Genomic DNA, 26,069 nt, shown 5'->3' on the forward strand with positions numbered 1-26,069 from the left:
ATTGTACCCATTATTTTCCTGTTGCTAATGATGAGTGTTGTGCTGTAGTCACAATTCAGAAGCTTGGACACTCTCCAAAACAGCCCCCATAGCCACACCCACCTGAATAGCCACACCCCTGGCCACGCCCATCCTAATGGCCACACCCCTCTCTTAGACAGATGCAATAATGTGTGAGGTTCAATCGCTCGATCTGGCTGGGGATGAGCAGGAGGAGACGAGGGCGCTTGCACAGTGCGAGTGACGTGAAGGTGCGAAGTGGTGAGAAGGCGGGAGATCAGTGACACACACAACCTGCTGTGCTGAACATTTGAGTAAAGTTAAGAGGGGAAAAGGAGTGGAGGAAAGAAGGTGCAAAGTCTTTCAAGCCAATTTTTAGCCTACTTTCCACTCCAGTAGGCTTATGAGATCACTCAGCATTCTGTGTGTGTAACCGTGTGTCCCCCAACATCAACTTTGCAATGCCTGGACCAATATGAAACAAATCGGGTGCTGTTGTAGGGACACCTCAACGGCGTAGTTTGTGATGATGTCATCCACCCCGATCCAAGATGGTGGACACATAAACTTTTGAGGCACAAGTGGGCTAACTTGTGAACCGCCTAACTGATTTCAACCAAATTTGCTACAGATGTAGGGACACATAGAGATGCCCCAATGGTGTAGTTTGTGATGATGTCACCCACCCCGATCCAAGATGGTGGATGCATAAACCTTTGAGGCACAAATGCACTAACCTGAGGACTGTCTAACTGATGTGTTTAGAAAACCAAAGAAACTCCATGTTTGCCCAGATTACCTCATTTTAACTTAAAGTAACCCCAGCCCAGCTCAGGGACATCACTGCCTCTCATGATCAACGTCATTATCTGTCTCCACTAAATTGTATCTATGAAACTTGGTTCTCACAAGGTTCTCACTGTTTTTCGCTGACAGTTAAGAAAACAGGATTTAACCAAATAAGGAGTAATCACCAGATGAACAATGAATCATTCGCATGCGTACTAGATACTTAGACCACCATTTTATTGTCACGTATACTATGTCTAGGGTGTCAGCATCATTCAGATTGTTTGTATAAATGTAAGATGCACCTATAACCAAACTGTAATCGGTTTGAGAGCGTAAGCCTATTGATTACCTATTGCTAAACTGCAGTAGCAACAAAAGCCTCTAAATGATTCCACTGAGTCTGTTTGATTGACTAAGAGGCGGACCCAGGAACGAACCATGTTCACATCATAACCAACTTGAATCCAGTTTGGAACAGCTGTAGTGAATGAAACACAGGGACACCTCAAAGGTGCAGTTTGTAATGACGACATCCACCCCGATCCAAGATGTGTGAACATTTGAGGGGCAAGAGATCTAACTTGTGGACCTCGATTTGCACCAATTTTAGTCCAGATGTAGAGACAGTGAAAGGAAAGTAGGCGGATTAGTTCTTACTAGAACAACTTGTTTAAAAGTGAAGTTTTTGGGTTTGTCACTCAACCAAATAGGTGAGAGAGGCACCTCTGAGCCACTGTCAGGTCCTCCTCCCTGCCTGACTCAGCCTTGTGCCACCTTGGACGGGCAGGCGGGCAGGCAGGGGCTTGCTTCGCTCCCCTGGGAAAAAGAAGAGGTGGGGCTGAGTATCCTGGGCTTGGGGGTGGGGGGTGCACAAGACTCCCAACCACAGCCAGGATCGCTGTTCCGATTTTCTGAAATGTGGAACTTTATAATGGCTCTGTTTGTGTACTTCTTTGAAATTCAGAAGATCTCCTTTCCCCCCCCAATGTCTGCGGGAAGAAAAAACTGGCCGAGATTCTGGTTCACCGTTTCTAAAGAATAAGAAAACAATAGATCTCTGTTCGATGGTCCTGTGTGTGGCCAGCAGAGCGATAGGACAGGTTTCCATATTTTATTTAAATCAGCTTGATGCAGTTGTTTTGGAGCTATCCAGCAAGGCAGGTGGATGTCATATAACAAGTATTAGGCAGGGTTTTGGGGGGTTTTTATTTTGCTTATATCCCAACCCCAAAAGATTTATATGTATAAAATCTGGTGCTGCCTTGAGTGCTACAGAAGAGTCTCAACTGATCTTGCTGCTGCTTGGAAAGAGCTGTAATTTAATAGACACAGGCAACAGAGAAGCGATTCTCACGATTGCCCCAAAGCGGGCTAAGGGAGCCTAGCCCGCTTTGGGGCAATCGTGTGCTGCAATGGGGTCTGCACGGCTCCTGGCAGCGAACCTTGCTAAGTACCCCTCCCCTTAGCCGAGCTTAACAGTTATTCAGTATTCAGCTGTGTGACAGGCATGTCTTAAAAATAGGATGCTGACCTAGCAATATAGAAAGATATGTTGTCAAAATCAGTAAATATTATTGCAAGAAGAAACACACAAAAGTTCTCCCCACCCCATGAAGTAAAAAATAAATTGAAGACATAGAAATTTGTAGTTTTTAACTAAAAAAAACACCCTATATTAAAAATGATGGGGGGTGGGGTGGGGTGGCGGCCACCAGAACTTCTTGAACCAGCACTGGGCAACTATTATTTAGAGGCATTTTGCCCCCAAGGTTGGAGGTGGCCTATAGCCACCAGACTAGTAGCCACTGATAGACTTGTCCTCCATGAACTTGTCTAAGCCCCTTTTAAAGCCATCCAAGCTGGTGGCCATCACCACATCCTGTGGCAGAGAGTTCCATTGACTAATTATGCGCTATATGGAAATGTACTTCCTTTTGGTGGTCCTAAATTTCCCAGCCTTCAATTTCATGGAATGGACCCTGGTTCTAGTGTTGTGAGAGAAGGAGGAAAATTTCTCTCGGTCCACTCTCTCCACTCCATGCATAATTCTATAGACCTCGATCATGTCTCCCCTTAGTCGCCTCTTTTCCAAACTAAAAAGCCCCAGATGCTGAAGCCTAGACTCATAAGGAAGGTGCTCCAGGCCCCCTGATCAACCTGGTTGCCCTCTTCTGCACCTTCTAAAAGACCAGGCTAAAACCACAATTCAAATGACATTAAAATAAATAAATAAATGAGTTATCAATAAACAGCTAAACACCAAGAATATAAGCTACAAGATATAAGACGTGCATAAAACATTCAAAGGCCTCTCCTAAAAGGTATTTTAGGGTGGGAGGGGGAAACAGCATTGAGCCTGCTGCACTGGACGGGACGGGACTGAATTTTGTAACCTAGATCAGGACCACACACATTGAACCGAACGAGGATTTTTTGAGCTGTCCTTCGGCAGCCCGCTCTCCAGGGGGCGCAGGCCCGCTCTCGCTGTCTTCCGGCCGCTCTAGCCCTCTCCCTTCCTGGAACTCGGCGCCTTCCAAGATGGCGGCCCTCTCCTGGATGACGCTTTGGGGGGCGACAGCGCTGCTGCTGCTGCTCCTCCTGTTGCTATGGCAGCGGACGCGGCCCGCCGGATCCGAGGCCCGCGTGGCGGTGCTGGTGCTAGGCGACCTGGGCCGCAGCCCCCGCATGCAATACCACGCGCTGTCGCTGGCCCACCGCGGCCGCCGCGTCGCCTTTATCGGTTACGCGGGTGAGCTTTCTTCCTTCCGGTTCCGCGAAGGCGCTCTGCGCATGCTCAGGGGCGCCTTTGCCCTGCCTTGCCATTCCCCCCCCTGGGGCTGGGGGATGATGGGAGTTGTAGTCGAGGGACATCTGGGGAATGCCAAGGTTGGGAACCCTGTTAAGTGCAGGGGTTCTCAGCCTTGGGTGACCAAGGTGTTGTTGAACTACAACTCCCATCATCCCCTGCCATGGCCTTTGTGGCTTTGTGTGATGGGAGTTGTAGTCCAAGATTTGGAAAGCCCAAAGTTAGGAAACCCTGCTGTAATGTAAGCGTGCTATATTTATTTAACCTTTAGGTATAGGGGTTTATAAATGTGGCTGACAAAATAGGGGTTATTTTAAAAGCCCCCCCAAAAAAAGAAAAAGAAAAAAAAGAAAAGAAAGTGATCTTCAAGCTTGTCATTTTTGTCTTTATTTATAGCACAGTCTTGTGTTTGATAGGCTCCATCTGAGACCTACTTTTCTGTAGTGCTGTTTGGGTTCTTTTGTGATTTTATAATAAATAATAATTCTAGAACTTGGAAACCCTGGAAAGGAGCATTGCAAAATAAAAAAATTAAAATAAAAAAAATCAAATACAGTAATATTGATTATGAATTATGATTATACATGCCTGTGCGTGTGTACAATAAATTATAAATATGAATAAGCATAACTAAGAAAATCAGTATTACTTTATTGTAATATTGATATTTATGATTATATGTGTGTTTGTACTTAATTAGAAATATAAGTGAGGACTTGAATTTTAATTTGCAATGCAGTATTACAAGTAGTGTAATACTGCTACTCATGGTCACGTGCTTATGTATTTAAATAATGTACATATTTATATAGGAAAGTACAAATCTAAATAAGCATAACCATGAATATCAGCATTCCACTGCTTTTTGCAGAACTTCCAGAGCTTTAAGTTCCACATCCAAATTAAATTACTCATAAGTAGTCCCATTGATTTCAGCAGGGCAACTTATGGATAATTGGGTTTCACTTATGTGTGTGTTGGATGGGTTCTTAAAGTTGTTTGCTTCTCTTCCAGGCACAAAGCCTCATAGCGAGATCGTCCATAATGAAAACATACAGATTGTATATATTCCAGAATTTGGAACCGGGCAAGGTATGGTGACGATTGCGATATTATTAGAACCAATTTCCAAAGTGAGCCTATTTCTGATAGAAAAAAATAGTCTACAGGTGGGAGTCTATGTTTGCTCCATAATTCTAATGTGGAAGAGGTGGGGGCATTTATACCAGAATTGGAGGGGGCTGCAGTTCAGTGGAAGAGCATCTGCTTTGCATGAAGGAAGTCCCAGGTTCAATTTCTGGCAGCTTTGAGAAGGGCTGGAAAGACCCATCTGTAGCCCCGGAGAGTCCTTGCTGGTCAATTCAATTCAGATCCCTGCCAGTCAGTGTAGACAGTACTGAACTAGATGGACCAAGGGTTTGACTCCCACCCCCCCCGGCCATCGTTTCTCTCCTCTTGCTGGGTTTTAAAACCAGGTGAAGCTCACCTTGGGGGGTGGGAACGGCCTTGAGGGTGGAGTTGAGAGCATTTTCAGGGGAGCATTGGTGAAGGAAGGCTTAACCACCCATGCCCACCCTTTCTGATTCTCCCCATAAACATCTCCACTTTGGTATCCATGTTAACTGGCATTTCCAGGTTTGGGAAACCCATGAGTAACATGTCAGTTCATAGACGGTAAAAGATTCTCATACTTGTCCATTGCAGACGAGTTAGAAAGTGAAGTTAGCTGATTTTTTCCTGTGTGACTGAAAAGGGTGTTTTATGCAAGTTGCCTCTCTCTTTCTTTCTTTCTTTCTTATCCAAAACAAAACTTGTGTCTCTGCGAGGTTTACAATTAGATTCATCAAAACATTTAAACTATTAACATTAAAAATCAGTTAAACCCCAACATTAAAAGTATTAAAAACTAAACATCTAATCAAACACCTGGGTGAATAGGTGTGTCTTCAGTGCCTTTTAGAAGTTGCCAGAGATGGGGAGGCTCTTATTTCAACAGGGAGTGCATTCCAAAGCCCTGGGAGAAGGTCCTCTCCGAGTAACCACCAGATGAGCCACTGGCAACTGTAGACGTACTTCTCCAGAAGATCTCAATGGGCAATGGGGCTCATGGCGAAGAAGACGTTCTCTTAAAAACCCAGGGCCTAAGCTGTTTAGGGCTTTATAGGTCATAACCAGCACCTTGTATTTTGCCCGGAAACCTATCGGCAGCCAGTGTAGTTCTTTCAATACAGGAATAATATGGTCTCTCCGAGATGATCCAGAAACCAACCTAGCCACCACATTCTGTACCAACTGTAGTTTCTGGACTACATATAAAGGCAGCCCCACATAGAGTGCATTGCAGTAGTCAAGTCCGGAGGTTTCCAGCCTTCTTCGCCATGAGCCCCACCACCTGCTGAGATCATCTGGAGAGGTTCATCTGCGGCTGCCGCCAACTCGTCTGGTGGCTACTTGGGAACGGGCCTTCTCCATTGCAGCCGCTGGATTTTGGAATGCGTATCAGTCGAAGCTGATCTTTAGCATCGGTTTGTTTTATTTTGCAGTTGGTCCCAAAATGTTCCAGTATATTATAAAAGTGATTATGCAGAGCATTCAACTGTTGTATACAATGCTGAAGATAGCTAAGCCAGGTTATGTTCTTCTCCAGGTATGAACATATACTGTATATATATTTTAAAAGAGCGACATATTCTTGCCTCCTAGTTTAGGGGCGAGGGCTAGTGTCCTCATTGATTTGGCACTGCTCTAAAAATGTCCTCTTTTGCCTCGTATTATGTCCAGAATCCTCCAGGTCTGCCCAGCATAGCTGTTACCTGGGTGGTTTGTCTTCTGCGAAGGAGCAAGCTGATAATTGACTGGCACAACTATGGCTATACTATTATGAGCCTGACACATGGAAAGAGACATCCCATCGTCCGGATTGCCAAATGGTTTGTACAGTTGCCCTTTTTCTTCTTCTTCTTTTAAATGGCAGAAGTTCCCAACCTTGGGTCCCCAGTAGGGATGTGCACGAAATGCGATTCGAGTCTGAATTGTAGCACATTCCCCACATCTTTAACAAGGAGGAGAGCAGGTCCATACCTGCTCCTCCGCTGCTCACTGCCATAGGAAGTTTGGCAGTACTCTCCCCAGCTATCATCGTGCGCCAGTGGGGTGTCTTCCAGCTGCCCCTGCGCGATGCCAGCACACACATGGCCTCTGCGCATGCGTTTCGTGCACATCACTAGTCCCCAGATATGGTTGAATCACAATTCCCATCATCCCCAGCCACAGTAATCTTGCTTTATTTTTATTTTTTCCTCCTTAGAATGGCATTGCAACTGATGAGGAAACGTATATATCCGTGCAAATATCTGAGCGGTTAGTGGATTCAGTGTTCAGTAACCAATGGAAGTTTGATTTCTTTCAGGTACGAAGAGCTCTTTGGCCGTCTGTCTGACTATAATATTTGTGTGACGGAAGCAATGAAAGAGGATCTTCAGGTGAATTGTAACATCAGGTAAATCAGTGACCCCAGATTGGCTTGAACCAAACAAACAACATATCATAATGGAATGAATCGCTTAACTTGCCTTTTGGTTAAGCCAATAATAAAGAAGTTACTTCTTTATTATTAAAAAAATCTTTATTTTTCTTTATTATAAAGAAAGTCCTGCTGATTTTGTGGGGTGTTATAGTGGACTGATCACTCAGATGTTTCTTTCTGAGGCCACTGCCTGGTAAACGTTGTGCAGTTTCAACTTCTTATATTGGACTCCAGTATAAAGGTACTGGCATCCCGCTAAACTCAGCTTTTAATGTTGTGCATCTAAAAGCTGACTTGTGTGTTCTGTACTGCAAAAGGTGTGGTGTTTCAGTATTCTACAACTGTAGCTATTTATGTGGGTGTGTAATTTATTCATGGTAGTTTATCTCAGTTGTAAGAGTTTTCTCATTTAATAAATGATTTTTTAAAAATAAATATCCTGCCTTTCCACTTTAAAAGTGTTCAAACCAGCTTATGCAATATAAAATACCGAGGCATGCTCCTCATACACATGTGCAGGGCCTTTTCTACGGTTGCCCCGAGACTGCAGAACACCCTCCTGAAGGAGATCCATACTGCTGTGTCACTCCTAAAGACTCCCCTATTTATTAGAGCTGTTTTGTTTTTACAAGGCCCTTAAGAGTAAGATCATTCTCATCAGTTAATATTTCTCAGTGCAAGCATTTATCTTGACTGTCTAATCATTTTGCTACAGAGCAATTACCCTCTATGACAAGCCAGCGTCCTTCTTTAAGGAAACGCCACTGAGCGACCAACACAAACTGTTCATGAAACTCGCCAAGGACTATGCTCCGTTTAAAGCCCGGTATACGTAAGTTAAAACACATTTGTTGTTTGTTCACTGGTTTGAACTGCCCTATTTAGTTGAAAAAGGTAATTCCTATGTGTTGAATTGGCACCAAGGTTTCATAGCAGATGCTAATGGGCTTAGGAACTGAAAGCTAGTCCTTAACATGTCGTTATTTGCTTCTTTAAAATTTGGGTAGGGCAAGCAGCGGGGGGGGGGGAGAGTGAAATATGTGAATCTTTGGGCTGGTTGATATATTCAGAAACATCTCATTTTATTGTATTTTTATTGTATTTTTATTTTTCATCTTGCATTTAAAAAAATGCGCAGGCTAGCCAGCTCTCCCTATATCATATCATATCATATCATATCATATCATATCATATCATATCATATCATATCGTATCGTATGAGGAGAGCTGGTCTTGTGGTAGCAAGCATAACTTGTCCCCATAGCTAAGCAGGGTCTGCCCTAGTTGCATCTGAATGGGAGACTTGAAGCTGCTCTGGGAATTGCATCTAGGTTCCAAGTTCCCTCCCTGGCAGCATCTCCAAGGTAGGGCTGAGAGAGATTCCTGCCTGCAACCTTGGAGAAGCCGCTGCCAGTCTGTGAAGACAATACTGAGCTAGATAGACCAATGGTCTGACTCAGTATGTGGCAGTTTCCTATGTATCGTATCATATTATTTGCCATATTTAGAAACTGCCTGACATAGGAATCTCCAGGCACATATCCCTTGAAGGCAAGCCTTCAGAATAGATTTATGTTTCTTCTTAGAACAGAGCCAATCCTGTCTGATGAGGATGAAAAATCTGCCTTTACGCAACGTGACATCAGAAGTGGAAACGTGACGCGCTGCATGGGCCGGCCAGCTCTCCTGATCAGCAGCACCAGCTGGACAGGTCTTCATTCTCCATCAGTGCTTTTCCTTTCCCCCTTTTCATACACCCATACATTAAGTAGTGAACTTGAAGCTAGATCTGCACACTTCTACAGTGTGTCATAAGGAGAATTACAAGTATCGAAGCAAAGTACATGTCATAAGACTGGGGACTCTTTCCTTAGGAGGAGAGCTGGTCTGTGGGAGGAGAGCTGGTCTTGTGGTAGCAAACATGAATTGTCCCCTTTACTTAGCAGGGTCTGCCCTGTCTTGCATTAGAATGGGAGACTACATGTGTGAGCACTGTAAGAGATTCTGTTGGAGAAAAATATCTCCCTAGAGGTTTCTTAGTAAGCGGGGGCTACGCCGCTCCATCAGATTCAAAGATATTTTTCTCCAACAATTCCCCTTAGGCGATGGGGCCGCTCTGGGAAGAGCACCTGCATGCTTGCCTGCAGAAGGCTCCCAAGTTCCCTCCCTGGCATCTCCAAGATAGGGCTGACTCCTGCCTGCAACCTTGGAGAAGCCGCTGCCAGTCTGTGTAGACAATCCTGAGCTACCGGTAGATGGACCAATGGTCTGACTTGGTATAAGGCAGCTTCCCATGTGAGGAAAGATGTCTGTTTACCAGGTGATAATTTGACCATGGTGGATATACAGATGTGTAGGAGCCAGTTGTCCATGGTGTCCACTTTTGTGGGGCGCATGTTCATGTTCCTACTCTCTGAAATCTCTGATCAAGTATGAAGATGTAAAAGTCTTCTGGTCACATAGGAAAGCATTGTGTGCATATCAACCTCTCCCCAGGTTGAGTGTCATGCTAACTTGTTCTGTGTTCAGAGTTCGCCTCTGTTCCTTTGCAAAGCGTGGAGACTGGTGAGGAACCTTCAGAAGCCTTTTCCAGCCGGGAATGTTGTTACTAAGTGGCAACATTGTTTGATTTTAATGCACCGCTTTCTAAATGTTTGGGAAAATGTTTTGTCAGCAGTTTGAAAACTGTTTTTAAAACAATTTTGAAGGTGAAAACAAAGAGGCACAGGCTGGTCAATGACAAGATGGATATGAAGGAAGGGCAGCTCATTAAAAAAAAATTGGATTTTTTTGGAGTTGGAATTGATCTGGGCTTACCATTTGTCTGTCTTGTGCCTTTGATGTGTTTAAGTAGTATCTGAGATCCTTTTTTGTTGCCTTGTGTCAACTGTGTGGTGACCATCTGGACAAAAGGGTAAAATAAGGGCACTGAATTAGACAAGGTGAGCTGAGCTGACCCAGCTTAGGCAGCAAATTTTGGAATACCATCACTTACAATTTTATCATTACATTTGTAAAAGTCCGAGAGTGGAGGGGACTGGAGACTGTTCAAGTCTTCTGACTTGAGCACCAAAATGTTTTCAGCAGTCTCTGCCTTTCTAAGGTCCCCTTGAAGTGGCATGTGGAGTGAACTGGAAAGCCAGAGGCAATCCACCTTGAGTGATGAGTTGATTTCAGTAGGCATCCCTAAGATTAATACTAAGGTACTGTTAATAGAGTACCTTAGCATTGGAAGACTTAGGAACATAGCAGCATAGGAAGCTGCCATATACTGAGTCAGACCACTGGTCTATCAAGCTCAGTATTGTCTTCACAGACTGGCAGCGGCTTCTCCAAGGCTGTAGGCAGGAATCTCTCTCAGCCCTATCTGGTAGATGCCAGGGAGGGAACTTGGAACCTTCTGCAAGCAAGCACACAGATGCTCTTCCCAGAGCAGCCCCATCCCCAAAGGGGAAGATCTTACTGTGCTCACATGTAGTCTCCCATTCAAATGAAAGCCAGGGCAGACCCTGCTTATCAAAGGGGACAATTCATGCTTGCTACTACAAAACCAGCTCTTCTCCCATAAAGGACTTCTTGTTTTGGGGTTATTGCATTTGTTGCAGCTATAAAAGCACATATGATCACATTTGATTATGTTTGGTGATGCTCCGTTAACAAAAGAATGCTTCTTTCTTTTACAGAGGATGAAGATTTTTCCATCCTGTTAAAAGCTTTAGAAGGTAGGCTACTAACGAATCGTTTCTTAAGAAGCAGAAAAGCAAAACATGGTTTTGCTCCCACAAAAAATACGAATGGACATAGAAACAAAATAAATAGAAATCACTTGCATATATTTCATTGGGAATTCCAGTGATGTAGTAAATAGCAACAGAAGGAATGAATATTATTGGCTCAACTCAGATGTTGCACCAAGGCATAGTTAAGGAACCTTAGCTGTGGTTTTCTGTTATTTCTAGGTTGAGTTTCACTTTTTTCTGGATGGCGGCTGTGGGAAAAGGTGTAACTGGCTTTTTTCACTTGTCCCATAGCATATGAACACCATATCAGTGAAGGAGCAAAACTTCCTCCTCTAGTGTGTGTGATAACAGGTATTGACTTTTAATAATCCCCCCCCCCAATTGTGGGGAGGTGATTAACAGTTGAAACTGAGCTGCTGATGGGAGCACCAGCAGGAGAGAGGGGGCACGCGTTCATCTCTTGACTGGGGGCTTCTCAGAGGCATCTGGTGGACCACTGTGGGAAGCAGGATGCTGGACTAGATGGGCTTCCTTGGGCCTGATCCAGCAGGGCTGCGCTTATAGTCCATTGTGTGCATTTTCTGTTTTCCAAAAGGCAAAGGGCCTCTGAAGGAATATTACAACAAACTGATCGCCACAATGCATTTCAAGCACATCCAGATCTGTACTCCCTGGCTGGAAGCAGAGGACTACCCACTGCTGCTTGGTAAGGAATTCCTTCAAAACCTTCAGCGCCAAGATGCAATCTGAATAGAAGAGTGATGAGTCCTTGAGGAGTCCTGTGGGGTTTGGAGCACTGCAGGTCTGTGAAAGCAGAAGCTGCCTTTGCTTAAACCGGGGGTTCTGCAGCTTTTACTTTTACTTGGGAGAGTGCCTTGCCCCATATGTCCCAACCCAGACCTTAAGATCTTTGGAGGCCCTCCTCCAGGTGCCCCTGCCAAATGAGGTGAGGTGGGTAGCTACAAGGGAGAGGGCCTTCTCGGTGGTGGCACCCCGTTGATGGAATAGCCTCCCCAGTGAAGTTCGCCTGGCTTCATCACTTTGTTCTTTTAGGCACCAGGTCAAGACCTTTTTGTTCACCCAGGCCTTTGAAATTCGGGTTTTTAAAATTTGGTTTTTCAGATTTTATCTGATCTTTAATTTTAAAATGAAATTTTAATGCTGCTTTGTATTGTATTTTATTTCCACCTTTTTTTGGTATGTTATGATTTACTGCATTATGCGTTTTTATTGTATGTATTAATCCTCTGTTGTGAGCTGCCCAGAGAACAATTTGTTACGGGGCGGCCAACAGATAAAGTCTGTTATTATTTATTTTAACCTTTGGCGCTCCAGCTGCTGTTTCTATTGTGGCTGAGGCTGATGGGAGTTCAACAGCAGCCAGACTGCCAAAGATCGCCTAGCCCTGCCTTAAACATCTCTCGGAGTGTGTCTTTTCAAGCAGGAAGGGAGCTTTGTTCCCCTCTCGGTTCCACCTCCATCCTTATTCCCAGGGATGGAGCAGAGGCCCTGATAGGCTCTTGCGCCCTGGCGTCTGCCCATATATGGGCAGGGCTTCGAGTGCACAAATGGCAGCTGGGAAACTGTAAGTGGGAGCAGTTTTAGAACTCACTTACAATTCATGTATATACCATTCGTTTAGTGGCTCTAATCTAGTCCCTGCAAACTCCTCCTGGGTAGACTTCATTGTGAAATCATCATTCTGATGTGTGAATCTCAGATGACAGACAGCTACCATATTTACCCAAATCTAAGATGACGTTTTGCCCCAGTTCTTTCCTACTAAATAGGGGGCTGTCGTCTTAGATTCAGATCCCTCTTTATTTTGGACAAATAGAGGTATAACCTGTATTTAGCATCTATCTTTTAAGGCATCGTCTTGCATTCAGAGTTGTCTTCTGTTTGGGTAAATACGGTGATCTTATTTAAACTTTCGCTGGTGAAAAAGCAAGTTGCTTGAATTGTTGAGATCCCCCCACCCAAAAGAGAGAGAGAGAAAAACAAATCAGTTCTAGGATTAATTTGTTTTGCAGGCTCAGCAGATTTGGGCGTTTGCCTCCATAAATCATCTAGTGGCTTGGACCTGCCGATGAAAGTGGTGGATATGTTTGGCTGCTGCCTGCCTGTGTGCGCAGTGAGCTTCCAGTGGTAAGTGCACACACATTTCATTCAACTTGTCTAGATGACTTATGCATGCATAGCTTAAACCAGTTTTAAGGGTCTTTTGCCAGCTATTAATCATATAGAACTTCCATGATCAGAGGCAGTATATCGCTGAATATTCCAGGGACAAATGAGAAGCCTGTTACGTTCAGGCCCTGTTTATCAGCTACCAGGAGGTTGACCCCAGTTGGACAGGACACTGGACTAGATGGACCTAATCCAGCAGAGCTGATCCGATTGTCATACTGAATTGGTGTTTAGGATAAAATGGCTTACAAATGGAACACAGTGTTCTAAAAGATTGTCTGTTACTTGCATGTCAGCAGATGGCGACATAGATTTGGTCCATGAGCCAAGCCCACAATTTTTGATCATTGGTGCTATCTTAGGGGACGGATACTCAGTGATTTTTTTTTGCAGTGTCCACCCCACTTAAGATGGAACATAGGAAACTGCTTTCTACTGAATCAGACCCTTGGTCCATCTAGCTCAGTATTGCCTGCACAGATTGGCAGCGGCTTCTCCCAGGTTGCAGGCCGGAGTCTCTCCCAGCCTTAACTGGAGATGCCAGGGAGGGAACTTGGAAAATGCTGCATGCCAGCATGCAGATGCTCTTCCCAGAGCGGCCCCATCCCCTGAGTGGAATATCTTTCAGTACTCAGACGTGTCTCCCATTCAAATGCAAACCAGGCAGACCCTGCTTAGCAAAGGGAAGACTGGAAAGAGGTGATAGAATTATTACACTTACAGCTTTCTTTGTGTTATCACCCACTTCTTTATCCCTACCTCCAAACCATTAAGGTAAAATTGCAGTCATTTTTGCACAGAGCAAAGGGTTAGGTTCAGGGTTAGGGTAACAATCAACAAATTACTGTACTCTGTCCATGGAGTAATCTTTGGAGGACCTGCCAGTTTTCATTTCCATCCCTCTGACAACACTGATAAAGCTTTATAGCCGTTTTTGTGTTTTAAAAATACCGCCGTAAATTTGTCCGCTACAGGCCCGATGGCCTGGGCAATAAAAGCATGATAATGCACTGAACATTTAAAGTCATAGGAATATAGGAAGCTGCCTTGTACCGAGTCAGACCCTTGGTCCATCTAGCTCAATATTGTCTACACAGACTGGCAACAGCTTCTCCAAGGTTGCAGGCAGGAATCTCTCTCAGCCCTATCTTGGAGATGCTGCCAGGGAGGGAACTGGGAACCTTCTACATGCAAGCAGGCAGGTGCTCTTCCCAGAGCGGCCCCATCCCCTGTCTTATAGTACTCATACATGTAGTCTCCCATTCAAATGCAAACCAGGACAGACCCTGCTTAGCAAAGGGGACAATTCATGCTTACTGCCACAAGATCAGCTATCTTGTGCTACCTAAATGGCTTAGGCCTTGGATGTTTAAGAGAACATCTTCATTATGAACCCCACCATCCATTGAGATCATCTAGAGAGGTATGTCTTCAGTTGCCACTGGCTCGTTCGGTGGCTACTCAGGGCCTTCTCCGCTGCTGCCCCAAAGCTTTGGAACACGCTCCCTGTTGAAATAAGAGCCTCCCCATCTCTGACAACTTTTAAAAAGTCTTTAAAAGATGCATCTATTCACCCCTGACTTTTAACTAAATATTGTTTTTAATAGTTTTAACATTGTTTAAAATGTTTTACGGTGTGAATTACTGTAGTGTTTTAACTTTTGCAGTATCATTTCCTTTGTTTTAATTGGTGTTTTAATTTTTGTTGTCATTTATTTTAACGAGTGTTTTAACTTTTTCTGTTTGCTTTGTGGTAAACCGCCCAGAGATGCGAGTTTTGGGTGGTATAAAAATATGATAGATAGATAGATAGATAGATATCACCTCTTTTCCATCGCTGAGAGTATAGACCTTGTCAAAGATCATTCGTCACCCCCCCCAGATGATATCAACCAACCCAGGTGGCTCATGTATTAATTGTACCATGAATGAAGTGTTGCATCAGTTGTCTCCCCCTCACTTGCTGATTTGAGCTTCTTTAAGTGCTGCTTGTTTCTTTCTAGTTTACCTGAACTTGTGAAGCACGGAGTAAATGGTTTGATATTCGAAGACTCATCTGAACTTGCAGAGCAGCTGAAGGTACAGGTGTTTCATGATCGACTCGCTTCTTAACGAATCGTGTTGATTGCTTTTTTGAGAAGTTGTGTTTATTTTTTATTTTGACATTTATATCCCGCTCTTCCTCCAAGGAGCCCAGAGCAGTGTGCATGGTTATGTTTATCCTCACAACAACTCTGTGAGGTAGGCTAGGCTGAGAGAGAAGTGACTGGCCCAGAGTCACCCAGTGAGTTTCATGGCTGAGTGGGGGTTTGTTAGTCATGACTAGCTGGTCACATTGATTTCAGTGGGACTACTCACGAGTAATTTAGTCTGGTTGTCAACTGGTATTTCTGTTCTCCTGCATGTCATGCTAATTCTGTTTTTTTTTACCTTTGAAGATGCTTTTCAGGGAATTTCCTGTTGCAGAAGGCAAGCTGAATTCATTCAGAAGAAATCTCCAGACAGCCAAGCAGTTGCGATGGGACGAAAGCTGGGAACGGACAGTATTTCCTCTGTTCAGACAACAGTTAAGTGGCTAGACTGAACTGTGGATTTATAACCCATGTTTTTCCAAATACCGTAACTCTTCAGAAATCCTTGGTAAATTATACATTCTTTTTTTTAAACAAACTTGGTTTTATATAGTGTAAAAATTAAAAATGAAACGAAACACCATCTCTGCTCGGAGTCTTGCTTCCTATACAGACATACACAACTTTTTCTACTTGACAGTACACTCTTATGAACAAGATTCATGTACACAGAACTCATAGGAACACAGGAAGCTGCCGTCCACTGAGTCAGACCCTTGGTCCATCTAGCTCAGTATTATCTACACAGACTGGCAGCAGCTTCTCCAAGGTTGCAGGCAGGAGACTCTCTCTGCCCTATCTTGGAGATGCTGCCAGGGAGGGATCTTGGAACCTTCTGCTCTTCCTAGAGTGGCTCCATCCCCCTAAGGGGAATATCTTACAGTGTTCACACACATCAAGTTTGCCATTCATATGCAACCAGGGCAGACCCTGCTTAGCTAAGGGGACAAGTCATGCTTGCTACAAGACCTGCTCTCCTCTCCTAAGGGTCGGATACAAATAATCAGAGCCTTGTTAACTGGGTGAAGGACACTTGAACTGGACATGAAGTTGAGGACATGAACTGTCCCATTTGATAAGCAGGGTCTGCCCTGGTTTGTATTTTGATGGGTGACTACATGTGGATGTTGTCAGCTGTAAGCTATTCTCTATAGGGGATGGGGCCGTAGCTCAGTGGTGGAGCATCTGCTTGCATCAGAAGGTCCCAGGTTCACTTCCTAGAATCTTCAGGCAGAACTGCAACCTTGGAGAAGCTGCTGCCAGTCTGTGTAGACAATACTGAGCTAGATGGACCAATGGCATGGCTCAGAATAAGGCAGCTCTCTATGTTCTTAATATTTTAACTTGAAACATGGAATTGTAAGCTGAATGTGCAAACCAACTTTAATTCCAGTATCTCAGCCTTCAACATGTATAGTGTGTGTCAATAGCTTTTGCATTTCTCTCCCCCTTTGAAAACATTTGCCAGAGTCAAGCTGGTATTTGACCTTGAAATGTCCTACTGTGCCATGAACAGGTCTGCCTAATTTAATTTCAGTATCGCGAGTGGCCAGACAGGCAAGCTAAACCAGAGGTTCTGCTTTGCTGAGCCAGCAAGCTGGTCAACTTAAACATGTTGGGAAAGGATGGGAAAGTGCTTGACCCTCAAGGAGACCCTTCAAGGAGACCTTTACCCCTGGGCCATTTTGGTCCGCCCGACGAGTTTTGTCAGAGCCCTCTTGATCTCTGCATTGCGTAAGCTATATATGATTGGGTTGATCATGGGGTTTATGATGGTATAGAAGACCGAGATCACCTTGTCCTGCTCTGCAGTGCGCTGCTCCTTGGACCGCATGTACATGAGCATGGCCGTGGTGTAGAAAATCGTCACCACCATCAGGTGCGCCGAGCAGGTGGAAAAGGCTTTCTGCCTGCCCTTGGCAGAGGTGATGCGCAAGATGGCCACCATGATGCGTATATAGGAGAGCAGGATTAGGATAAAGGGGAATATTTCAGTCGCAATGCCCCCCATGAACATGGCGCTCTCGCTTACGGAAGTGTCGGCGCACACTAGCTGGAGCATGGCCGGGACTTCGCAGAAGTAGTGGTCGATGACGTTGAAGCCGCAGAGAGGGAGCTGCAAGGCGGAGAGAGGCACCACTGAGCCGAGAAAGGTCATGATCCATGACCCGGCGGCCATGCCAACACACACTCGCTTGTTCATGAGCACGGCGTAACGCAGCGGGTGGCAGATGGCGACATAGCGGTCAATGGCCATCACGGCTAAGAAGATGCACTCCGCCGCCCCTAGGAACAGGCTGATGTACATCTGAGCGACGCAAAGGGCCGGGGAGATGGACTTCCTCGTTGCCAAGAAGTTAGCCAGCATCTTGGGCACTACGGCCGAAGTGCAGCAGATATTCAAGACGGCCAGGTTGCAGAGGAAGAAATACATGGGCGTTTGAAGGTGGACATCCAGGCTGGTCAGCGTGATCACGGCAATATTTCCAACCAGAGTGATAACGTAGACGGCGAGGAATAACACAAAGAGGGAGACTTCCAGCGCTGGGGATAGAGAAAACCCCAGAAGAATAAATTCTGTAATGATGGTTAAGTTCCCCTTGGTCATCCTTAAGAGTTTATGTTAACCTGCAGGAGGGAGAACAAGATAGTTTTATTATTGTTGTTGTTATTGTTATTATTAATTCAATTTCTATACCACCCTTCCAAAAATGGCTCAGGGAGGTTTATACAGAGAAATAACAAATAAATAAATAAGATGGGTCCCTGTCCCCAAAGGACTCACAGTCTAAAAAGAAACATAAGATAAACGCCAACAGCAGTCACTGGAGGTCCTGTGCTGGGGGTGGAAAGAGCCAGTTACTCTCCCCCTGCTAAATAAAGAGAATCACCACATTAAAAGGTGCCTCTTTGCCAAGTTAGCAGGGGTTTATTGGCCTATCCAGTCCAGTGCTATCTGCTCCAACAGACTCTCCTAGTCCTGCTAATTGCTATACTTTTAATTGAGGACTGAACTTAGGACCTTCTGCTATTGAGCGGTGTGATCCCTGCGAAAGGGTAATTCAGTGTCAGCGTATATTAATGTCACAATCTGATGTTCTCTAATGAGGGCTGGCAACTAATTAAAGAATGCTTAGTTCATTAGTCACATGCCTTCACTTGTTAATTAACTTAACACAAACGTGCTTGTTATTTTGAACTTGAAACGTCATGCTGCGTGTTGTGAACATGTGTGTGGAATTTTCGTTTCAGTAGCTCAAGCTCCAAGATACTGAATTGCAAATATGATAGCTCGGAGCATAAGTGCAGTATCTCAAGCAATATAAATGTAGACAGTGTATTATAGATAAATGAAAGGCCCGGCAGGGAAGTTGCAGTTCTCACTTGGCTTGGCCACTGAGTAGTTGGCTTTGAAAAGTCCTAAATACAGGGGCCTGCCTTTCTGCAACATTGATGGATTTCTTAATCTGGAAAAGACAACCTCACACTTTTATTTTTCATTCCCTTTCACTGTAACAAAAGCAGAACCAAAATTGTGAGCCTTCTAATTTATCATCTGACAAGCCTTCTAATTAATAATTTGGCTTAACTATTACAGGATGCACCTATTAACCACCTAAAGGCCTAGTTCAGGGTTTCCCAACCAGTGGTCTTCCTGCTCCTGAGCTTCTGCTCCTGAACAACAACTCCCATCATCCTGGAGACAATTGTGGCTGGGAATGATGGGAGCTGTAGTTCAGCAACCTCTGGAGCACCACTGGCCTAGCTGATTGATCAATTTATACTGTGAAGGGTTCTGCATAAGCGTGCTGTTGGAGCAGACCAAAGCTCCGTCCATTCCAGGATTCTCTTTCTCACAGTGGTCAAGCAGATACCTCCAGGAAATCCCCAAGATGGGCATGAAAGCATCAACCTTCCGAATGTCACACTAATTCTGGGCTTGGGGAAGAGGTTCATGAGCCTTCTGGAAGAATGTGGTTAAATAGTATAGGGGTGTTTACACAACAAAAAATTGGGTAGAACAAGTGTCCTGAAGTGATGTAGCCACAAATTCAGAAGTGCGGGTGCTTTCCAGGACAGCCCCCATAGCCACATCCACCCCGACAGCCATACTCCATGGCCACGCCCACCCCTATAGCACACCCCTCAGATGCAATAATTTGGGGGGTTCTGTTAGAGCACAGTTGCTCAACTTTGGCCCTCCTGCAGATGTTGGCCTACGATTCCCATAATCCCTGGCTATTGGCCACTGTGGCTGGGGCTTATGGGAGCTGTAGTTCAAAAACAGTTGTGGGGGCTTAAGTTGAGCAGGCCTGTGTTAGAGTCATGTAGACTGACTAGAATGGATGGCAGGGAATGCCCACTGAAATGTACTGGTTCCCTCCAAATGGCCATAGGAATGCATGGAGTTTCCAAACGGCCATTGGCCATTCGGAAATTCAATGCATTCCATGGCCATTTGGAAGGAAGCAGTGCATTTCAGTGGGCATTTCCTGTCATATGTTTTAGGATGCCATGACACTAGTCCACTACAGGACTTGCATGCTGATGATCCCAGGTTCAGTCCCTGGCAGCATCTCCAGGAAGGGTCAGAAGGACCATGGAGAGTGACTGCTCCCAAGGGTTTCTGCCCACTTGACCTATCAGAGGGGACTCTGCTCTGCATGCTGATGGTGAGAGAGGCTTGGTTGTCGAGTACGTGGGACGGGGCCTTCTCAGTCATTGCCCCCAGGCTTTGGAATGTTCGCCCGGCTGAAAGGGAAGAGAGCTGGTCTTGTGGTAACAAGCATGTCTTGTCCCCTTAGCTAAGCAGGGTCCACCTTGGTTGCAAATGAATGGGAGACTAGAAGTGTGAGCACTGTAAGGTATTCCCCTCAGGGGATGGAGCCGCTCTAGGAAGAGCAGAAGCAGGTTCCGAGTTCCCTCCCTGGCAGCATCTCCAAGATAGGGCTGAGAGAGACTCCTGCCCTCAACCTTAGAGAAGCTGCTGCCAGTCTGTGTAGACAAGCTGAGCTAAATGGACCTATGGTCTGACTCAGTATATGGCAGCTTCCTATGTTCCTTTGAAATCCGCTCCTCAGTCTCCTTTACAGTTTTAAGGGGAAAAGTAAAGACGTGGCTCTTCACCTAGGCTTTTGAATGAGAGCACTGTTTTTACTGCTGCTGCTTTGTGTTATATAGTATTGTTTTATGGGTTATTAAATTTTTATAGAGAGATTATATTTATATTATCTGTACTTTTGTATTATGTATTTTAATTTTTGAGATCATCTGTAGCTTTGTTATTTAAATATGCATTGTTTTAATAATATTGTAAACTGCTTTGGGGGTATGTTAATGAAAAGCGGTATATAAATTGAATAAATATAAATAAACAATACTGAGCTAGATGGACCGACTCGGTATGAAGCAGCTTCCAAAGTCCCTAAGACAGGAAGAATGGTAATGAATAGCAAGAGTAGCACGTGATTTCCATGTAGAAAGCCAAGGGCTCCGTGTCCATGCTGAGACACTGCAGGGGGAAAGGTACCTGGACTCCATCCCTGTCCGTCCCTGCAGCTCTACGCCACATGGAACTCAACTTCAGGAGCCGTGTGCACTCCTAGGTTGCCACATTTGGCTTTCCAAATCTGGGTACCTAATTTGCATATTATGTTAAATTGGCCTGAAAATAAATTGTGAGCAGAATAGTGACTGCATGTTTTGCTCCATAACTCCGCTTCTACAAGGGCTAGAGCTAATCATGGAAACACCTATATCTGGCAGCAGCGATATAGAAAGATGCTGAAAGGCATCATCTCATACTGCACGGCAGATGGCAGTGGTAAACCCCTCCTGTATTCTACCAAAGACAACCACAGGGCTCTGTGGGCGCCAGGAGTCGACACCGACTCAACGGCACAATTTTACCTTTCTTGCCACAAGACCAGCTCTCCCTTTGCTAGTTTTGTGGTTGACCCAGATTGATAAACCACAGTAATTTCGTTCCATTTAGCACATTTACATCCTGCTTTTCTTCCAGCTAGTATGAGACCGTGTACATAGGAACACAGGAAGCTGCCATATATTGAGTCAGACCCTTGGTCTATCTAGCTCAGTTTTGTCTACACAGACTGGCAGCAGCTTCTCCAAGGTTGCAGGTAGGAGTTTCTCTCAGCCTTATCTTGGAGATGCTACCAGAGAGGGGACTGGGAACCTTCTGCATGCAAACAGGCAGATGCTCTTCCCAGAGCGACCCCATCCCCTAAGGGGCATATCTTACAGGGCTCATATGTGTGCTGGCCATTTGACATTGCAAACAGGCATCTTGCCTGACTCAAGTTAAAGGGTGTTTCACTTCTCTGCTGGGGGCGCACAAAACCAGACTTTGCCTAAGCTGCCAATACTCTTGGGCCAATCCAAAACAATTTAGGCTTAAACAAACGTGTTAGTCTTTACAGTGCTACATGATTCGTTGTATGACTTTCGCTGTAAGACTAACAAGGCTACCCTTTCAGAAGCCATTTATCGTTTGCTCCCACAAAATGATAATTCCCCAAATCATTTTCAAAGACTGTATTGTGCAAAGCTTCTTTGGGGGCAATTTCACATTCAAAGCATCGGCTGGACCATTAATCTCCTTTCTTTTCTAAGGGGCAGCCTAACTTATAATCTTTTGCACCTCTGGGGGGATCCAGAGGTCAATGCACACCTATGAATGCATTTTGTCAGAATAGTGTATCCATGTAGCTTGCTGAAAATGCCCCTCACAAAAGCTGATTATGGGTGGGTTTGAAAAGATTAATTCTTGAAGTTAATTATTAAAATTACAGTAAATTCAAAAAGCATATTCTTACAAAGGGGATTAAAAAGAAATAAAAGCCAGATCCTATTCGGTTCTACATTTTCTGGCAATCACCGTCATGAGATGACCCCTGGTTCTAGTGGTGAGAGAGAGGGAGGAAAAATTCTCTCTCCACACCATGCAGCGTCCACCTTTTCTTCCTAAACTGTTCTTTAAAAGGAGCAGATGGACAGTCAATCATACAGACATGTGCGCATGTGTCCAGGCACCTGTATGCACATTCAACGTCATGTCTGAAGCTGAGCTCACAAATCAGCCTCCATTGCTGCCAGAGCTCTTACATTGGCAACTGGAAAGAAAATCAGGGCATAAGACACCAAATCAATAGTTCCCCTTTTCCTTCTGTTTCCCCGCCATTTACCTGGAATGATCATGTCTGCGGCATAATCTCAGCAACGAGTCCACAGCCTCTAGATCTGCAGAAACAAACAACCCCAAGTCCCAAGACCAGCTGGCCACATGATGGACTCAGCGGAGCGCTGCTCTCTGCTCAAGGAGTCGCCAGGATCTCAAGCTATTATGGAAGAAATGAAGTGAGGATGGATCCAAACTCTTTCAGGGGGGAAAGAGTGCTTTTACTCATGGGAAGCACTTCTCTCTCGTCTCTAGTGAGAGAGACACTGGGGGGAAAACCTACTATCTTGGGTTTGGGAGATCTCAACTGCAAAAGTCTTCAGGGATCATCACAACAAGAATGTGCCCTTAAGGGGAAATCATGCATATTTAGAAGCCCCCAGCCCCCTGGCTTTCAAATAGGACTTCATTGTTGGCGCCACTCATGTACAGCTCTAGAGCAGAGTGGCCTTTATTGCATTTATTTATTGTTAGATTTTGATACCACCTTTCATTAAGAGAATCTCAAGGCGGTTAGGGTTATTGTAACCTTCTGCAGCTAAGCCCCACCAGACCACCTTTCCCAACTCCAAGAGTCTATCCACTACAGAGGCCAAGGTTGGATTTCAGGGCTGGGAAAAGTTGGAAAAAACTGAACTGGCAGGCTGTGTCTGCGTGCATTTACATGCCAGTGTACACTACATAACTAGCTGCCTTATGCCAAGTCGGATCATAGGAACAGAGGAAGCTGCCCTATCCCAAGCCAGACCATTGGTTCCTCTAGCTCATCAGTACTGCCCACACTGGCTGGCAGTGCCTCTTCAAGGTTTCAGGCAGGAGTCTCTCCCAGCCCTACCTGGAGATGCTGCCATTTTGGACTACAGCTCCCATCATCCCCAGCCACAGTGGCCAATAGTCAGGGATGATGGGAGTTGTTGGCCAACATCTGCAGGAGGGTCAAAGTTGAGCAACCCTGAGTTAGACCATCCTGGAATGATAGAGGACTGTGTGCTTTTGAAGATATTATTTTTAAAAGAATGATAGTAGTGCTACTGAAACCAAGAAATGATGTGTCGAATAAAATAGATGAGAGTCATCTGGGAATAGAACTCAAATAACTCAAAGAGAAGAGAAGAGCTAGGGATGCTATTTATGGGCCAAGTATGTAGATTGGTACAGGCTTATACACTTTTTCGGACTTACAGAAAGAAACTGTAAGGAGCCTAATCTATTATATAAAGTACTCTGAGATCATGGGGGAGAGTAGAAATTGATACTTTTAAATTTCAAAAGAGAATATTCCCTGGTGGAATTTCCTGGAAGTTTGTCTTTTGGAAAATCTGATTAATAAATTAATGGTTGTACAGTGTGAATCTGTTTTTGCAAGACATGGGATCCCTGAAGATGTTGTGAGCAATAATGGTCCTCAATTTTCTTCCAGTGTGTTCAGGCAATTTGCAAAAGATGTGGATTTTATACATATTATGCCCCGTCAAATGGAATGGCTGAAAGGGCAATAACAAATGGAAAAAAATCTATGGAGGATAATACTCCATAATAATACTGGTTCGTACCAAGTTGTGAGAAGAAATGGATCAGGATCAACAATATAAGAATCTGTTTACTTCTTACACAGATAACTTCCCTCCCTGTCCTCCTGTGCCATCTTCCCTTGATGCTTAGTTCTACAGTAACCTGAGGGACTGTGCTTACATGCAGTGATACCAAGGTGCACAATTCTTCTAAATCTTTCTCACCTGACTTTTGAGTTGCCATAAGAACAAAGGAAGCTGCCTTCTATTCAGTCAGACACTTAGTCCATTGCACACTTCATTATTCACTAGGATTGCCACATCTCATGTTGAAGGCCATCCTGGACATCTCAATGGCTTGATACTGTGAAAAATGTAGCAAAAGAAACCTCCAGGAATAGCTTCAGTCAGAGTTGACCACCCTGTTTTCTGTGTCAGGAATTCCCATAGTAACATAGGAAGCTGCCTTATACTGAGTCAGACCATTGGTCCATCTAGCTCAGATTTGTCTACACAGACTGGCAGCAGCTTCTCCAAGGTTGCAGGCAGGAGTCTCTCTCAGCCCTATCTTGGAAATGCTGCCAGGGCGTGAACTTGGAAGCTTCTGCATGCAAGCGCTCTACCACTGAGCTATGGATCCACCTCCCAAGGACTACATCCCCATGTAGTCTCCCATTCAAATGCAAACTAGGGCAGGCCCTCCTTAGCAAAGGGGACAATTCATGCTTGCTACCACAAGAACAGCTCTCCTCCCAACCTCAGGTCCCTGGAAGTTGCTGCACTACATAATCCCTGACTAAAACTGTGCCATATTATCCCTTAGCAAATGGTATGTTCCGGTATACTACCTTGGGACATGGAGGTTCCATTTAGCCATTGTGCCTAATAGCCATTCATGGAGGAGGATAGATCTGCAAAATGGTCTCTCCTCCTCCATGAATTTACTTAATGTCCTTTGAAAGCCATCTGTTCTAGTAGCCATCATCCAGCCACAACAGCCAGTGATGATGGGAGTTGTAGTCCAACATGTGGTGACCTAAGGTTGAAGGCCCATGCCATAGGTTAATTATTCATTGTGCTATGCTAAATTTCCTCTCACTGCCTCCAGTCTCAACGGCAGAGTTTGGGCAGCAGCAAAGTTTGGGCAAGATTAGATCATAAACTTTTTAATAGGGCCCTTTTGGACTTATTAATGTTTGTTTGCAACTGTAAAATGATTGTTGCTTCTGAAAACATTTGGCAGTAATGAAACCCATTGCTGCTGGTTTGTCCACTGCTAATTAGATAATTGTCTCCGTGCTCCTCACTGTTGTTGGCATCACTTGAAACATCTTGATGTTTTGGTGACAGTGAATCTGGGGGCATATTCACACAGCGCAGTTTTAAAATTGGCTTAGAGAAGCCATTCTCTTTGTATGGAGAACCCTGGGAATTGTTTGCTTGGTTTTTGGAATTTTGATATACTGCTTTTTATTATTATTTCTTGTTTACACAGTCAGGCAGGTGTTATTGACTGGTTTGTTTTATCCAGACATCGAGTCCTTCTTCTTCTTCTTCTTCTTCTTCTTCTTCTTCTTCTTCTTCTTCTTCTTCTTCTTCTTCTTCTTATTATTATTATTATTATTATTATTATTATTATTATTATTAATTTATTTACACAGTCAGGTGTTACTGGCTGTCTTCTTCTTCTTCTTCTTCTTCTTCTTCTTCTTCTTCTTCTTCTTCTTCTTCTTCTTCTTAAGAATAATAAGAGTCATTATTATTATTATTAAAATATTTCTATATCACCCAAAACTTGCTTCTCTGGGCGGTTTACAATGAAAATCATTTAAAAAATCAAATCAATTAACAGATTCATTTAAAACATAAAAAACATTTAAAACCCAGTATTATTTTTGTTTTTTAAAAAACTATACATCTCATTAAAAAGCCTGGGTGAACAAGTGTGTCTTCAGTGCCTTTTAAAAAGTTGCCAGAGATGGGGAGGCTCTTATTTCAGCAGAGAGCGCATTCCAAAGTCCAGGGGCTGCAACGGAGAAGGCCCGTCCTTGAGTAGTTGCCAGCACCCGCAGACGAACCTCTCCAGATGATCTCAACAGGTGGTGGGGCTCATGGTGAAGCAGAAGTGCTCTTGAATTTAAGATGGCCCCCTGATTTCTAATGTCAAAGAACTT

At 44.4% G+C, this 26,069-nt stretch overlaps 2 protein-coding genes across 4 annotated transcripts; one reads left to right on the forward strand and one right to left on the reverse strand.

The window, feature by feature from the left end:
* The first annotated feature begins 3,296 nt into the window (after window positions 1–3,296).
* Window positions 3,297–15,769, forward strand: ALG1 (ALG1 chitobiosyldiphosphodolichol beta-mannosyltransferase). Of its 3 annotated transcripts, none has more exons than XM_053276959.1 (13): window positions 3,297–3,541; window positions 4,613–4,690; window positions 6,142–6,245; window positions 6,380–6,528; window positions 7,008–7,097; window positions 7,840–7,956; window positions 8,711–8,835; window positions 10,808–10,846; window positions 11,156–11,215; window positions 11,460–11,570; window positions 12,898–13,012; window positions 15,058–15,133; window positions 15,493–15,769. In XM_053276959.1, exons 1-13 carry the CDS (start codon window positions 3,331–3,333, stop codon window positions 15,631–15,633), a joined length of 1,416 nt encoding a protein of 471 aa, XP_053132934.1. In that variant the 5' UTR covers window positions 3,297–3,330; the 3' UTR covers window positions 15,634–15,769. The 3 variants fall into 3 exon arrangements, with proteins under 3 accessions (XP_053132934.1, XP_053132935.1, XP_053132936.1); XM_053276961.1 differs by lacking the exon at window positions 3,297–3,541 and adding an exon at window positions 3,736–3,839; XM_053276960.1 differs by lacking the exon at window positions 10,808–10,846.
* A 1,086-nt stretch (window positions 15,770–16,855) lies between these two features.
* On the reverse strand, window positions 16,856–17,800 carry LOC128336586 (olfactory receptor 10A7-like). The gene has a single exon (XM_053276472.1). It carries the CDS (start codon window positions 17,792–17,794, stop codon window positions 16,856–16,858), a length of 939 nt encoding a protein of 312 aa, XP_053132447.1. The 5' UTR covers window positions 17,795–17,800.
* Between the last annotated feature and the right edge of the window lie 8,269 nt (window positions 17,801–26,069).

The sequence above is a fragment of the Hemicordylus capensis genome, chromosome 13 (genome assembly GCF_027244095.1).
Source record: "Hemicordylus capensis ecotype Gifberg chromosome 13, rHemCap1.1.pri, whole genome shotgun sequence".
Taxonomy (NCBI): domain Eukaryota; kingdom Metazoa; phylum Chordata; class Lepidosauria; order Squamata; family Cordylidae; genus Hemicordylus; species Hemicordylus capensis.

Excerpts from the sequence above, each read along its gene's own strand:
- ALG1 (XM_053276959.1), top strand. The coding sequence starts at position 3,331 with ATGGCGGCCCTCTCCTGGATGACGCTTTGGGGGGCGACAGCGCTGCTG. Across the intron at positions 13,013-15,057 it reads TGCGCAGTGAGCTTCCAGTG|TTTACCTGAACTTGTGAAGC; the intron begins GTAAGTGCACAC and ends GTTTCTTTCTAG. Across the intron at positions 15,134-15,492 it reads AACTTGCAGAGCAGCTGAAG|ATGCTTTTCAGGGAATTTCC; the intron begins GTACAGGTGTTT and ends TTACCTTTGAAG.
- LOC128336586 (XM_053276472.1), bottom strand. The coding sequence starts at position 17,794 with ATGACCAAGGGGAACTTAACCATCATTACAGAATTTATTCTTCTGGGG.